At 41.4% G+C, this 16114-nt stretch overlaps 2 protein-coding genes across 7 annotated transcripts; one reads left to right on the top strand and one right to left on the bottom strand.

Annotated features, from left to right (window-relative positions):
- Positions 1-100: 100 nt before the first annotated feature.
- On the top strand, positions 101-1763 carry ost4 (oligosaccharyltransferase complex subunit 4 (non-catalytic)). Of its 2 annotated transcripts, XR_006374840.1 has the most exons (3): positions 101-254; positions 1085-1222; positions 1634-1763. XR_006374840.1 is itself a non-coding variant. In XM_044168390.1 (2 exons), the coding sequence occupies exon 1, from the start codon at positions 1086-1088 to the stop codon at positions 1197-1199; it is 114 nt and encodes a 37-aa protein (XP_044024325.1). In that variant the 5' UTR covers position 1085; the 3' UTR covers positions 1200-1222; positions 1634-1763. The 2 variants fall into 2 exon arrangements, 1 of the variants encoding a protein (XP_044024325.1); XM_044168390.1 differs by lacking the exon at positions 101-254.
- A 75-nt stretch (positions 1764-1838) lies between these two features.
- Positions 1839-15659, bottom strand: agbl5 (AGBL carboxypeptidase 5). 5 transcript variants are annotated; one of them, XM_044168382.1, is made up of 17 exons: positions 15502-15659; positions 13736-14014; positions 13431-13602; positions 13155-13321; positions 12791-12968; positions 12484-12662; positions 11275-11806; positions 10952-11121; positions 10567-10702; positions 10076-10293; positions 9763-9965; positions 8974-9153; positions 5390-5520; positions 5192-5244; positions 4721-4914; positions 3548-3663; positions 1839-3442 (listed from the first exon to the last, which is right to left on the bottom strand). In XM_044168382.1, exons 2-17 carry the CDS (start codon positions 13948-13950, stop codon positions 3365-3367), a joined length of 2922 nt encoding a protein of 973 aa, XP_044024317.1. In that variant the 5' UTR covers positions 13951-14014; positions 15502-15659; the 3' UTR covers positions 1839-3364. The 5 variants fall into 5 exon arrangements, 4 of the variants coding, with proteins under 4 accessions (XP_044024317.1, XP_044024318.1, XP_044024321.1 ...); XM_044168383.1 differs by lacking the exon at positions 15502-15659 and adding an exon at positions 14165-14179; XR_006374839.1 differs by having other exon boundaries at positions 3302-3442; positions 4770-4914.
- Positions 15660-16114: the final 455 nt, after the last annotated feature.

Below are 16114 nucleotides of genomic sequence, written 5' to 3'. Positions count from 1 at the left end.
TGGTCCATAATGACATGATTTTAATTAGTTATGGTGTCACTTGAAAAAAATTAATACGGATAATGGTTGTTGAGTTGTTGCATCTAGGTTTTATTTTTGTTAATTGATCACTGAGGTCTGCCCTATTAAAACTATGTATAAACGTGACGTGGCTTTCCCCCTCCAGCCGGAAGAGATAGATAGAATGCTTGTTTGCTGCTGAGAGCCTGAAGTACTGCCGGAACCGAGAGTAAAACCCCAATTTAAGGGATAATGTAAGTGATACCATTAGTAAAATCACATTGCAAAAGGTTTAATTTCGTAATTTTCTTGAAGCTTCATATGTAGCGTTCATTATATTGGTCAGTTAGCCAGGTGGTTCTACTAGTTCGCTAGCTAGCTAGCTAGCGAACTAGTAGAACCACGTAGTTAACGGATGCACGGATTTATGGTCCAGTCTCAAAATTTACCATGATTTGGCAGACATGATTTAAAACCATGTCATCAGTGATGCTTGTTACAATTACGATGATTTTCTGATTCATATACACAATATCCATATGCAGAATCCAGCAAACGTCGATATACTAGTTGGCTAAGTGTCGGCGTTATGTGGTCAGAAAGTCACTTTTTGTATCGGCGTGTCATGAGTTAATGTATAGCGATTAGATATGTGATTATGTTTTCAAATATACAGGACTATGTCCGCTGTTTTAGATACTGTACCCATGCTTTTCCAGGCAGCTATTTGCTGCCCTTTTTCCAATACAATAAAAATCAATAAATGACTTGAAGAAATTTAACATGACCATGTTTACTATTATTGTGAATATTAGATAGTCATGTGTATCACTTAATCTCACTTAAATTAATGTTAACAAGTGAAGGTCATAAAGTGCATTCAGATATCCAAAAAGGTGAGTTATACATTAGGAGATGGATAGAGGTGATGCAAAGTAAACATGACTTTATAGTAAACTGACTAAAGCGTGCAAACACACTGGTGTGATCCTTAGCTGCTTTTGACTAAAGGCCTAACATACTTTTTATTTTAAGACTGAGCAGCTTTCTTACACTTGCACTAATGTCTCTTTATCCTTTGCAGCATGGTGACAGACGTGCAGCTGGCTATATTTGCCAACATGCTTGGCGTGTCATTGTTCCTGCTGGTTGTGTTGTATCACTATGTTGCTGTCAATAACCCCAAAAAGCAGGAGTAGGGTCCGCCAATATGATTGGAGAGGTGAGAGCAATCTATGTTTGCCTAAGTTGGCTCAGCACTTTAATATCTCTTGTGGTTGCCACTGTCAATCATGTTCCACTGTGACCTCGAACAAGTCAAGTTTTCAACTCAATGGTTAAATGTATGGTATACTAATGAGTGAAAGCAGCAAATGTAGTGTTTTGGTTGTGTAAAATGCACAGAATTAAAGCTCATCATGGCACATGGAGAAGATGTTCCAATTTAGTACATGGTTGATGACTTGATCACTGAGCATCAGTAAAAATGTGGAGGAACCATACTTAAATGGTTGTTAGTGACTTCTCATAGCCTTGTTTGATAGTTGAGGCACATTCAGCTCCAAAGAGGACTTTTCTTTCCAAGGTTTTAACTCCTCTGAACCACCTTAAAGTCTTCTTCTTCTCCCCACAGGTGAGATGGGACTCGATGCCACCACAATGGAAACAACATTCCCTCTTGTAGTCCTCTTTCCAAGAGATGAATTTCTTTGTACGATTGCACAGTAGTGTTTTTTTTCCTAATAAAAATGTGTGAAATCTCATTTGCATTAATGTTTTTCTCTGTGCACACTAGATACATTCTCATTGAGTTATTATATTGCAAAATGTAACAAAGGTGGGACTTTGTTAATTTATTCATACTTCAAGTTTGTTTCAAGTTCCAACACAGTATTATACCACTTAATTTCACCATTTAATTATTTTGGTAAAAGTCAGTATTTGTCACTGGGTTTAAAATATGCATATTTCACTTACACAAATATTTATATAATATGAATATGTGACAGGGAAAGTGTATATTCAATAGTGTGTATACAAGAATTTACCCACCCATTGGACCTTATGTTATTAAATCACTGTGGGTATAACTAGACTCTTTACAAATCAAAGTAAAATCATTTTTTAGATGCACCTTTGGCAACAATTGCAGCCATTAGTCTGTTTTGGGTCTGTATTAACTTTGGACTCTGACTTGTTTTTAAACCACTCGTAACTGGCTTCATGTATATGTGGAAAATGGATTTCCACAAGCCTGCTGCAGAGAAGCATCCCCACAGCATGATGCTGCCACTGCCAGGCTTCATGGGATTTAGTGTCCTCTCTCACTAGGGTCCTTCTCACAAGGACACTTGTACTTTTTGAGGGTAGTCTGCTGTAGGCAGATATACAGCTGTGCCATGTTTGTTTTCTTCCAGGTGTTCAGAGCCTTGGAGTTTTTTTGTTACATTACTCTGGCACTTTTCAGTAACCTTGTCTTATTGTCCTTTCTAAGTAGTAGCTGAACCTTCCAGGTACAAGTATTTATCTCAAAATCACTTGCCACACAAGGCTCACACACAGGTGACTTCTATTAAATATGAGAATTCTAAAAACTCCTGCATCAGTAATTTAGGTGTGTTCTAATAAAGTGGTTGAATACTTGAGCAGTTAATTATTGTTTCATATTTGCACTTAGAACATTACTATTTTATAATTTGACATTTCATTTTCTTTGCTGTTGATCAAAGTCAAAAAATCCTACTTACATCTGTGTAAAACAAACCATGAAAAAGTCCAACAGCGTATGAATATTTTCTATAGGCACTATACGCAAACCACAACGAACTTCTGGAATAATTACATTAAAAACACTTTTCACACACATTTGTCTCTAAACTCACCATGGAAATTAGGTTATAAAGGTGCTGCCGTGCTTGTCAGTCTGAATTTGCTGCAGTGGTACAAGTAGCAAGTGACTGAAAATACTTATCAGTGCGTAACTGTTAGTCAGAGTGCATTTAACATCTGTTTAGGGGAGGTGACAGCAGAAGGAAAGGACTACAATTACAAAAACTGATATGTGAGGTACAATGATGGCAGCTGAAATGTTACAGGATATTTCAAGTCTATGGATTCTTGATCAGTTGGAAAGTTTGTACCCCTCCCCTTCCTCAGCCACTGGTTTCATTGAGCTAGGCACTTAACCCCCACCTGCTCCATCTCTATGTTGAACCGCATTAATTGAAAACACCATGCATGCTGTAGAAAATCTGAATAAATAATGTTAAAAATGTTGTATTGCACATTAAGATACCCCAAATAATCCTCCTGTGAAGACACTGTCCCCTCCTGTTTCCTTGTTTGAAATGGTTTCGTGCAGTTCCTAAGCTTCTCCACACAGGGTCACTGTCTCACACATGTTCACAGTCTCAGGCAGAGGCATCACTGGAGTTTCCTCAACCTTCAAAGACAACATCATGCAGCCTGGTCAAGTTTTAGTCATTTGATTCATTAATGTTCAGCATTTGTTTCTCTCTCAATGTACAGTAATGCTATCTGTTTTCACCTGTTGCAGAGTGTCATCCTTCTCTGGTGCAGTTTCTATAATAGTATTTCCTTTGTAGTGGAAACTCCTGTCTGTGCTCTTCTTCGTTAGTGATTTACCCTCTTTCCCCGATACACCTGTAGAGTGAAATAAAGGTGATGTTAACTGTGTGTATGTGCAGTTTACATACTGGAAAGAGGGAACTCAAAAAGCAATGTCATGCAGCACATTTCTTCTGTAATGCTGTGACATTTGTATGGGAATAAAGACTGAAGCCAATTCAAGTGGTTAAAGTATGGAAATGAGCAGCAGTTCAGAAATTGCATGATGAAATGTCACAGCCAGGTGATCTTGTAGATTTAGTCGCCCAATCTTTCGCTGTCTCGCTAAAAAAGTTGCTGTGTCATGCCATGTGCAGCTCCCTGTTATCACAATAATTGTTGTAGTAGCTCCATCCTCTAAACAAGACTAAGAGTCTATAGCCATGCTAGCAGTTCTGTGAGGCTGTACTTAAACGCAGTGGTTCTTTGAGCTAAATGCTAACGTCAGCATCCTAACATGCTGATGTTTAGAAGGTATAATGTTTACCATGTTAACCATCTTAGTTTAACGTGTTAGCATGCTAACATTTGCCAATTAGCACTAAACACAAAGCACAGTTGAGGCTGATGGGAATGTCATTAGTTTTGTAGGGATTTGGTCATAAACCAAAGTACTGGACAAACTGCAATTTTGTCCTGAAGGTGGCGCTAGATGAAACGTTTAGGGATCACCAAAGTGATTAGAGGTCATCCTGAGGGGGGCATGAATGTCTGTACCAAATTTCATGGCAATTCATTCAATAGTTGTGGAGATATTTCACTCAAAACCAAAACTGTCCACCTCATGTTGGCGCTAGAGGAAATAGTGGATAACTAAAGTCAGCAGGACACAACACCTGTGGACCTTGAATATCTGTGCAAAATTTTGTGGCAATCCATAAAGTGGATGTAGAAATATTTCACTGGATAAGTTCAAATATTTACTTGCTACGGGCACTAGATGAAAAGTGAGGATCACCAAAGTCAGATGGATTCATCCTCTGGGCACCATGAATGTCAAAATTTCATGGCAATCTAACCAATAGTTGTTGAGATGTTTCAGTCTGGTCCAAAGCGGTGTACCGACCGACACGTGTATGTACTCTATACATGCCTGACAGTGACAGGTGTCGATGGAGGCCAGGTCTAAGCAGCTTCCAAACCTTCATGGTGGCTGACTTGTCCTTATCTCCAGATGAGACTGGGTTAATGCTGGTAGGGGATGTTTTACTGTCATGTCTAGGAGGGGTTTCAGTTGACCCCACCCTCCGGACGGGGATGCGGCTCGTATGAGGTTGCAGCTCACACCTGGACAAGCAAGAGAGAGGTTAATATTTTTCACCGCTCATCAATAAATCACAGCAGGGATAATGCTTAAGTCCATAATATACAATGTTCCAGTGGAGACAATGCAGATGTGCAACCTCTTTATCATAATTTCCTTCATTAATGTGCGCTGTTTTCCACATGGATTTTATTCCATTTGTGATTTCCAACCCTCTTATTTGTCTTCTTCTTTGGCTTAAAAATGTTCCCTGTGAGATTTAAAAACTGCTCCAAGATATTTAGACAAGATTGGACTCACTTGCTAAATTTGATGGAGGAAATGATGTGTTCAGGCCCCAAGTCTTTAGCAGTCTGTGACAGATGGAGACATTATAATGAGACTTCATAAACCAAGTGTAAGTTGTATATAGGATATCTTGTGTAAAAAAACAAAAACAAAACTGACAATGTAAGAAATGAGGAGACTCTGTGAGTGAGCCAGCAAGGTTCAGCTAACCTCTGTGGGGTGATGAGTGATTGTAAGACTTCGGCACCCTCTCCCCACACGCCCAGGACGCATGGGGAAAGGCATTCTGGACCAACTGGCTGAACTGGGACCACCAGCCTGAAAGTCTGGGCAGCTGAGGCCTGTTAACCAGATGAAGGGACATAAATACAAAAAACTGAGAGGGGGAAGGAGAAACAGTGGGTGGCAGATGAGTAACACAGCGTTCAAAGATGGACACCTGTTCATGGTAAAAAAAAAACAACTATACATTAAAAACAATTTAGAAATAGATTTTGGCTGATTGTTAATAAATGAGTGATCATAGGAAGACATCTGGCCTGTAGAGGAGTTGTACTTATGTATCTACAGCAGAACCTTCCCTTTATCTGGCATACAGTACATCAGTGGTTTGACTGACAGTCTCATCCAATCTAATAGGGGAGAGGTTTGACATTCAAGCAGTTTTGACCCATTTGTGACCAACTACATTCTACATGGAAGCTGAAAAATAAAGATTACATACACACACACACAAACAGAGGCAATAGAGAGTAGAGGACCCACACATAGTAGTTGCTTCACAAATAGATAGTTTTTATTCCAGAGGTTAAACAGAGAGGCGGTAAAAGACAGCAGCACATTCAAGAAGGTGATATTCGTGAAGATGTTACATAGACAAACACTGAACCTGGTATAGAAGATTAGCACCACATTGAAGGAAACGGCACAATTCTCATAAGGAGTATAAAGCAGAAAGACCTACTGAGAATGTGACATACAGTGTGTTTCCACCTTAAGCCTTTTTTTGTCATTCTGGGTGAAGATATATATATATATATATATATATATATATATATATATATATATAAGCTTTAGGACTGAAACAACTGGGAAACAGGACACCAAATTTCACAGTGAGAAAGCAGAATAAAACTACAGTACACTCTCCCTATTTTTCAGGGCACTAATCTAAAGTGAAAGCTCATAATACATCCTTCCAACTGTGTTGAATGCAGTGAGCAGAGGCTATGTGAAAATCATCATCTTAGTGATATTAAAAGGAGCATTAAGTAAGACTTTTATGTCCCCAGAGCATAAAATGACCATCAAAATTTGCAGAGATTTGACAGTTTCATTCCTAGTAACTTAATAATTTGTTCTCTAAGAGCTGAGCTTTCTCTCTGGAAACATTTCCATCTATGTAAGAGAGGATGGTGCTGCAGGAGAATTACTGGCATCAGTTTTTGTTTGATATCTGCTCTAATTAGCCAGCTTTTTGTTTTGTGGAAAGGTCAACAGAAGTTCTAAATATGCCCCTTTAACTTCATGTCCAATCATTATCTGCAGTTATATATATATTTTGTTTAACCACACAGTGTTTTAGGCCTGTATACGCAAAAAGCCACTCAATTATGAATAAATTGTTCCTATTTTTCCCTCTTCATTGCAACTTGCGAGGGAAAGTTTCTCCACATCGACGCCAAAGCAGGTGAGGAGGCAGGATGGAAGACCTACCAGTTAATAATCCAAGAGTTCTGGTAAAAAAGAAAGAGCAGAGCCTCCAAAACCTACTGCTTACAACAGACACCAGAGCAAGGCACACCATTACTACAATGTCGCACAGCACTAGAACAGACGATAGCTACAGCGAGTCAAGGCCAGGTATTCTGAAAGCTGTTTCGATCCCATCAATGAATGATCTGGTTTATCTGCTGCTCATAAAACCTCTCCAGGTCTCATACACCCTACCTCTGCATCTTCAGTGCATCTAAAATGGCTGGTCCTAAAACACAGACCATCATCAAGTACTTGGATGACAGCACACAAAACATACAGATATACAGACAAAATACTATAATTCCACAACTGATCTATGAGGCCTACATACAGACCAAGACAACGAGACATTTCTCACCTCTGCTAACCACAAAATATATTAACTTTGACAACCTACTAATTTACACTAGGAAACACACAAATGTGCTTGAATAAATAATGATCAATGTTTTCTTCACCAGTTTGATGAAACATGTAATAAAATTAAAAAACTCTACACTTTATTTACACTAAAATTAATATTCTAATCGTATTAGAAAATTATTAACACTTGCCAACTTTGACAAACTGCTCGAACACGGAACCAACCAAAGCGTTTTTAGCGCTGATATTGCTTGTTGGCAAACAGCTCCATAAAGCAACCCTTTTTATCACCATCCATGAGGATTTAAATCAGTGATGGTCCCCATGAGGTTTCTGGCAGTAGGCTTTACTGTTAACATCATAATGTTAAGACCAAGATTGGACTGACAATGGAATGATACAGGTTTCATAACTATTAAAGAAATGAATAAGACATACATAAAAATTAAACCACATTCCTTTTAAACGGGATTTTCAGTAACTAGAAATGAAATGTAGCCTACAGAATGCTCAGTCCTACTCTGAACTGACTCCAAATGGGACTATAAGTGGACGGAGTTGCGGCTTGCACGGTTTCACATATTAACATTACAGAGCAAAATACAGACACATTGAAAAAAGAAATAAAAAAGATCATTAAGTGCTTTTAAAGATTTGACAGAAACAGAAGCCACACTATGGTCAGTCTAATTCTGCAAACCCAATTTCTCAAAAACAGAATAAAACCAATAAATACTTCAAAAATGAAAGTGCAACATGGCAACAATTAAAGTATCTCATTCATACAGTAGCTGATCATGAACAGCTCCCGTTAAAACTTACGAGTAACTGTGTGAAAAGAAGAAAATCTTAAAATTGACAGCCCTGGCTAAATATCTAATCACCTAAATATCAGCACAGTAACATGGTAATTCTTAGCTTGTTACTTGTATACAGACTGAAAAAGAGACTTACTCAATATAATGTAATCCATTAGTATAATATTTCCAATATTAATGTAGACTGCAAATATCTACTATATATTCTGCAAGTCCTAGGTGACAGTAGATGTAGCCAAGCAACTGTCTGTCTTTGCTAAACACATTTGCACACTAACCGGTCTGCTATGCCAGAGGACAGTGTGATAAGCCATGCTTGACTCAAGGTCGGTAATAAAACAAAACCAATTTTTTAACATATTTCAGTCATGATTGAGATTTGAGGAACACTTGGCACTCTCATGTGTATTATTCATCCTAAGGTGCTAAACTGTAGATACATTACACAGATATGTGCAGTAGGAAAATGTAGAAGAGCTAGCACCAGTGATGTTTCAGACACACACACACACACACCAGATCAAATAGTGATTTGCACTTGTTTTGACCTACGTGGAGTGCCAGACAGATGCAGGATTCTGTAAAGACAATCTCTTGATATGACTTAAAACACCGCTTGTCTGGTATTCCAATTTTAAGAGCTTACACTCATTCCATCCACCCACACACACCTATGCCCGATCTCTCACAGGTTAGGTTAAATTCAGTCCTGGGTGGGCCCAGCTGGAGTGTTGGTGGCCGGCGGTAGGCCCTGAAGGAGCAGGGGGCTCAGTTTGGAGAGCAGACCGGGGCGGGGCAGAGCCTGCAGAGAGGGGAGCAAGGTGGAGAGGCTGGGGGACTGGAGGGAGTACAGACCTGTCATACAGACGGAGGCCGGGAGGGGACAGGAGCCTGCCGCACACACTGAGGAAGATGAGGAGGAGGAGGAGGAGGAAGGGGGTGAGAGCGGGGGGCGGGAGGGTGTGTGGCTGTTGCTAGGAGACCGTAGGATGGAGCGGTGGTGGGGGGGGCGTCTCTTCTCTTGAGGCTTAGGGTCTACAGAGAGGGAGACACACACACACACACACACGCACCAGCTCAGAGACATGCGGGGATTGTGTGCACACACAGACATGACGCCCATTGACGAGATGTAAGTCAGAATCAGTATGTTTCAAGATTTTTACTACCCAAATAGTCAATTTGGTCTTGGGGCCTTGGAACAGAGCTCATGTGCTTTCATCCTCAGAGTCAAGGTAAAACTAATCTTCAGAGGTGGCAAAATGCAAGCGCAGACAGCAGCAGCAGGTGGGGTCATGCTAAGGTCATGCAGGGGTCATGCTGACGTTCCAGGCCACAGACATCCGGGACATAAATCCATTCATTCATGTCTCTAAAATCAAGCTCATACCAAACCTGGGACCAATTTTACGTCACCGTCACAATAAACCTGAAGCTAATTGTCACACAGACACTGACACGTCAACCACGCATTAGCCTTTCGTAACAACTCCAGCAGCAGAAAGAGAGGATGGTAGCAAGAAAGAGAGTGACTAGACGACAGAATATGTGATATTTAGAGAGAAGAGCGGAGGTACACCCAGGGACAGGTGATAGAAAATGCCAGCCAGCAAACACATGCAGATGGTTGAGAGATCAACTTACCCCTGACTGGCCCGAGTGTCTTGTTGCCTCCACGTCCGCTGGTGTGCGTGCTGTTGTGCTGTGTGTGAGTTCGGGGTGGGGGGCAGCCAAAAGTAAAGCTCGGGGAGCTGTGCATATTCGGGGAGGGTGTCTGGCTGCTGCTACTGTGGCTGTTGCAGCGAACACGACTGAGGGTGTTCTCCGACGCTGAGCCAGACAGACAGCTGCACGGAATAACAACACAGAAAGCCGTGACCCAAATGTTACACGTGACTAGGAAACTAAGGGAACTGAAGTCTTTTTGGGTTTAGTAAAGAGATGCGCGTAAACTCACTTGTTGAAGCTCTTTGGCGGCGACGCCTTGCTGCCATTGTGGTGTATTCTTAGTGGAGGATGAGCGTGGGGGTTTGTGTTCGGGCCTTTGGTGTTGCGGACGTGCTTGAGGATCCAAGCTCTAAGGTTCATCAGGCAGCTGTGCTCAGACAGCACCAGCCGTGGCCAGGGGTTACACTCTGCCATATCCAGGGCTGAGATAGCTACGGCACGCCCCACCTGACGCACAACATCAACTGGTTTACTTCAGTAGTGCCTTATCTTTTAAGGTAAATTTGGTGTTAAAAACATTAACACTGCAAAAAACACACGTGCAACAAACACTAGCATGGAAATGTCAGCTGATGACAGGGAGTCAATAGCTTGGGATGCAATGTGTTGAAAAGTGTCCATTCACGTGCCCCAAAAACCTGCAATCCTTAAACAGAGAACCACATTCCTCTGAGAGGGAGAGAGTGAATACTTGTACAGAAACCACTCTTGTTTTCCTACCTGTTCAAATATTTCTGGAGTGTATTTTGGAGGGAATGATGGAGGTGGAGGTGGGGTTGCCCGTCCGTTGTCATGGCAAGCAGGTGGGATGGTGTTCATGGTTTTTCCTGTGTTGTAGTTGCACTCCAAAGTGTAGCTGGTGGGGACCCAATAACAGAAACGTGTTGAAAATGTACATTTACAGCTTGGATTCAAAGAATATATGAGATGATATCAGATTATTTACAAGTAATGATTGAGAAAGAAATTCAGAATTCACAAAATCATTAAAGCACAACTTAATGTTGCTACAGCAGTTGTTTCTTTGCACGATTTTTCCATTTAAACTGTGTTTTGACAAAGTTAAACATGAGTGAAAGCACCATGAAAGACACATCAATCTGACCTGTGAAGCAGCCCTATGGCCTTGTGAATGGCCACCCGCCCGCTGCCCTCCTTAGACTGGCCATCTCTCTTGTCTCGCGCATACATGTTTTTCTCAGAGAAGTTACAGCCCAGGAAGTCAAAGTGGGCAGAGTTCACAGCAATCAGCCTTGGATACAGCATGTTCTCTACCTGCAGAGAGAGCAAGCAGAGTGCACCGGAGCTTAGACGTATGTAACAAAAAGTATTAGTACCCACAAACCCTGAACAACGATAACCGAATGTCATTTGGCATTTTCCAAAAAATACAGCAAAGGGAGGGTGAATAAATGTAATCATTTTCACCTGCTGGCTCTCGTCAGGTAGGTTATTTCCGTACATGAAGCATCCCCGCTTAGAGGCGTGGCCATGTAAGTCCACATAATATGCCACGCCCCCTTCCTGGGGTGGAATTGATTCCTGTTCCTCCACCTGTGGTACTGTTACCTCTACAGTAACAGGAGCTGCAGTCTCTGAGGAGCTCGATGAGCTGTTCTGGTTCCCCTTCCCCACCTCTGTGGTGACCCAGACGTTTTCCTCCGTCACCATGGGAACCTCTGGCTGCGCGGGATTTGCGTCCTTCTCTGCATTTCGTTGGTTCAAGCTGACTTCAAGGGCCGTGAAGGGAGGAGATTGATGCTGATTGGCGGGTTTGATGTAAAGGGGAGGGGTCTGTGCGTGTGTGAGGCTGTTACAGTGAGTGCTGGACTGTGTATTATGCAGGCGGTTGTGTGTGTGGTGGTAGAGCAACAGTGTTTTGGCTGCATAGATGGAAGGGTGCAGTTCAGGGCTGGGGTTCAGGTACTGTCTGTTCAAGTTCACACCCCTGGAATCAGTCCTGCAAAAAAACACAAACAAACACTGCCTTTTAACATTGTTGACAAAACACAGCAGAAGCGTTTCCACACATTTCTCCACTGTAATAGGGCTTGGAAATCAATGTAACATTATGTTGCATTTAGTATAATTTAAGGGCTATTTTCCCATTACATTACATTGTTTTTTTTTTCAGTAAAGAGAAGATAGTGCAGATGCACATCATTACATATTTTTGACAAAGTGGTGTCACTGTTTAGTGACACCCCTAATACATCATTGTCTGTGACGCAGGTTAAAACTCTAATCTGCTGAAAGGGTCAACATCCGGCCTGGCTCTTCGAACCTCTGCCTGGCCAGCAGCGTGTTTACATGCACTTAAGTGACAACTACAGTTGGCTTTCTGCAGTAACCTGGTTTCCTAAATGTCATGTATACGAGAAAACCTGTTTCCATAATAGCAGTAGGGGCTTAGAGAAACCTGATATCTCCAGCTAGGTTTCTCCTTGAAAAAGCTTATTTCTTGGCCATTTATACAGGTAACCGGGTTTCTAATCAGCTTTTTACATGTAAGCATGTGCATAACATAGAATTCAGACAGAAGAAATCTGATTATTACAGCTAACAGATTACTACAGTGCATGTAAAGGCAATCTGTAATTGCTGTTGTGAGGATGTGATTACATGTGCAATTCTTACCTGTAGTGCCCACGAACAACCCCATCTGGGTTGAGCATAGGAATGAGCTTGAACACAAACATGTTTCGAAGTGCATGGGCACGAGGGTCATCTTTTCTTAGGATAAAGTTGAGGAAACCGTTAAACACAAATGATGAGGGAGTCTCCCCGGGGTGCACTCGACTGCTGAGAAAAAACACCTGCAAACACACGCATATACACAAGGGCCAAGGGTCACCTTCACTGCTTTGACATTATTCAATGATTCTACATCAGCCTACTACTAAAGAGAATACTGATAGTGTGTTTACGTATGATTGAGTGATACCCTTTTGCCAGAGAAGCAGTGTGGTCTTGGAGTCTTGGTGTCGGGAAACAGCTCAGGCAGACGGGGTTCTCTCTCCTCTTGCATCCCATTGCAGTTGGTCACAGTGAGCAGGTCCACCCTATTGCCATCTAGGGAGTCGCACAGCAACTCCCTATGGTAATACACACTGTCCGGTGCACTGACAGTGAGAGCAGTGGAGGATGGAGATTAGTGGGAGAGAAAGTCAGACATTTTACACATTAGAGGGGAAAGGGAAAAAAAAACAAACAGCCAACAATTAAAGTAATTTCACCAACAAAATAGTTTCAAACAACATATATTGTGTGTGTGTTTGAGGCGTCTGTGTGTGTGTGTTGTATTTTACCTGCTCGGACTGAGTTGAGCAGCATTGGGGTAGCTCTGGTCCAACTGCTGCAGCATCTCCTGGCACTCACTGTAAGAGAACGGGTAGCAGAAGGAGAAGTAGGTGGTCGCCCCTCGCACCTCCAGCAGGCGGTGAGTGAATGAGAGGATGAACTGGTTATCTACAATCTTGAAAGCGACAGAAGAAAGAAGAGACATATTATTAGAAAGATAATAATAGCTGTCAGGAAGCCACAACGTCTCCCTGGCAGCCTCCGAGTATGTGTATACTAAGTACCTCAGAAGTGGGTCTGTCCCTGATCCTTTCCCACCGGTTCTTGCCAGGTAAAGTGCGCACCAGAGGAGCCATGCCCTGGCTGTAGAGCTTCCTCTGGTTGTTCATGTTCATCACATTGATCTTCAGTATCTTTCCAGGTGCTGCACCCCGCACACTGAAGTAAAACCATGATCTGAAACACAAAAACATGATTTGGGATGCTAATGTAGTGTAACTCAGTGTACAGGCTGTGTGCAGAAGCTTTGCTCATGCCTTTTTGCTGTCCTCTTATGTGAATAACAAAATACTTTTTCAAGTTTTGTTACCTGTTTCCATTCTCGTGTTCCGTGCCGGCGCAGTCTGGCTGCGTCCACACATTGAACTCATAGTCAGGGGTAAGGTTTGACCCCGAGGGGGCACTCCCACTGGGAGCTATATCGGAAGCAGGGCTGGAGCTGCCCTTCTCCACCTTCTCCACACGTGCCAGGTTCCCTGAGTCAAACTTGGAGCTGAACACAATATTACCAAAGCGAGCCTCCATGGTTCTGAACTCTGGTTTCTCACTTTTCTCGCCTCAGGTTCTCCGTCAAGTGCCAGTCAGAGGTCTGAAAAGCAGACAAACACAATTACATTTACACTGAGAAAAAAATATAAAGGAACAAAAAAGGTGTGCTTCTGGTGGAACATCAAGTGAAATAAACTAAAATAGGAATGATATGTGGATCCAACAAACCCAAACAGCTCCTCAGTCTTACATGGTGCAGCCTTGTATTGCACATTGGCATAGCTACAGTTTTCTGGGCTACTTGAAAAGACATTTCACAGCTAACCAAAGAAACCTCTCAACTGGTTCTGGGTCCGTGGCTGGAGTTGCAACTCATACAGTTCTAAGCAAGCTGATGTGCTTGTAAACAGAAAAAAAAGATATTCCCACCTCAGCAATGACCTCAGTGCCTTCTATGTACTCTGACCTGACCAAACAACAAATTCCATGTTTGCTTAACTGCTCTCCAAAATGGCGTCATCATTCATTTAGTCACTGTTATTTTTTGACACCCAAACAGCATACACGTTAATGGATGGCACAAAGAGGATACTGCACGACTGATCATATAGTAAATATCTTAAAAGGGACTGTGACTAGTAAAAACTCATGTCATGTCTACTCTAGTTCTAAATAGCCATAATGCCAGTTCTAAATACTTCAAATTGCCTTTAGTGGTAATAACTTAATTTTGGTCATACCATCTTTGTTTTAGATATCCAAAAAAGATAGTTTTGGTATCTCTTAACAACAGTTAGGAAATTAAATGTATCTTTAATTGAAATTATGATTTACTTATAACAATCTTATAACAATGAAGGTATCTGGATTGCAGATATCTTTTCTCCATATATAAACTAAGGGCAAAACAAGTAACTTCAGACTTACTAGTCAAGATGTTATTACAGATATCTTTTACGTGACAATGCAAACGTACTGATGTGCTTAGAGACAAGTCAACACATAACAGCGACAACCTGAGGCCGTTAAAGAAAATACAACCGTGGCCAAACTATACACAATATTTCTTACAGTTACAACCCAGTTTTAGCTAGTTTCCTATATGCGCTGTACCACCTGCGCAGATAAATTGTTGCACGGTTGCTTGCTTCTAAATTTATGGCAACTTGACAAACTGCACCTCTGTCCTGTGAGATAAAATAATGGCTGCTCTTTGATTTCGGTAACAGAGCAAAAACAACAACAGCTGACCGAGAGATCTAGCACAGAGTAAGGGGGTGAAGTAACGGCTGCAAACGTCACAGTCGGTTCACAAGATGCTTTCGTTTAACACTATTTAAATCAGCAAATGTTAGCTAATATTACTACTGTGCTAGCCTTACTGATTAATGTCATACCGTTCATGTTACACACAGCTAATAACACTAGCATACGTTTCTAAGCTACTGAGGCTAACTTAGCTAACGTTAGCGCACTAGCAGTCGTTGCTCGAAACGACAGCTTTTTAGCTAGCGGTTTCTTTGTCTTTACGTTGTCAATACAGCTGAACCAATGTTTTTACACGAGACAATGAATTTTCAATCTTACTGGGCTAATATTTTCGATCGATGTCCATGTTTGTTTTCATCGTCCTTCTCAACCCTCAATTCATTGCTCTGGATGCTGCGTTCAGGTCTCTCTGTAGAAATGAAGCTGCCTGGAAATGTCGTTGTCACTAATCGTTAACAGCAACAAGTAGTAGGACGTTTGTTGGTATTTGGACTCTTTATGGTGGCCCTGCAGTGCAAAATACACCCATCTTTCAGAAAACAAATGAACAAGAGCAAAAATACAACAAACTGTAAAAAAAAAAATAATAATAAAATAAAGCAAACAAACAGACAACTCAACAACAATGTGCACAATGTACATTTTGTAGCTTGAGGCCTACTTTTTTCTGATCCGGGAATCAGGACATTTCCACAGCTGTCACTCCATCATTTACAGCATTTGATAGAGTTTGACAATAAACCTACCTGGAAAGTCAAATCTGTGAAGCATTACTGCACATTGCTTCCTGCAGACGTTGGTAAAAAGACTTCGGTAAAGAAACAGACTTCAAGACATTATTTACTCCAAAATCTATGAAAACCAATTTGTGATAGTGCTACATAATACAGTATGTGTTGTACATCCTCATCTTACAAAGATTTTGAGGTTG

This window comes from Siniperca chuatsi, linkage group LG16, assembly GCF_020085105.1.
Source record: "Siniperca chuatsi isolate FFG_IHB_CAS linkage group LG16, ASM2008510v1, whole genome shotgun sequence".
Taxonomy (NCBI): domain Eukaryota; kingdom Metazoa; phylum Chordata; class Actinopteri; order Centrarchiformes; family Sinipercidae; genus Siniperca; species Siniperca chuatsi.
The sequence above is the reverse complement of the archived record's forward strand: the minus strand, read 5'-3'. Positions and strand labels throughout refer to the sequence as shown.

Bases quoted from the DNA above. Each gene is read 5' to 3' on its own strand.
- ost4 (XM_044168390.1), top strand. From the start codon at position 1,086: ATGGTGACAGACGTGCAGCTGGCTATATTTGCCAACATGCTTGGCGTG.
- agbl5 (XM_044168382.1), bottom strand. From the start codon at position 13,950: ATGGAGGCTCGCTTTGGTAATATTGTGTTCAGCTCCAAGTTTGACTCA. The intron at 9,154-9,762 runs GTAAGTTGATCT...CCCTCTCTGTAG, and splicing joins GACACTCGGGCCAGTCAGGG to ACCCTAAGCCTCAAGAGAAG. The intron at 5,521-8,973 runs GTCTGTACTCCC...TCTGGTTAACAG, and splicing joins GGCCTCCGTCTGTATGACAG to GCCTCAGCTGCCCAGACTTT.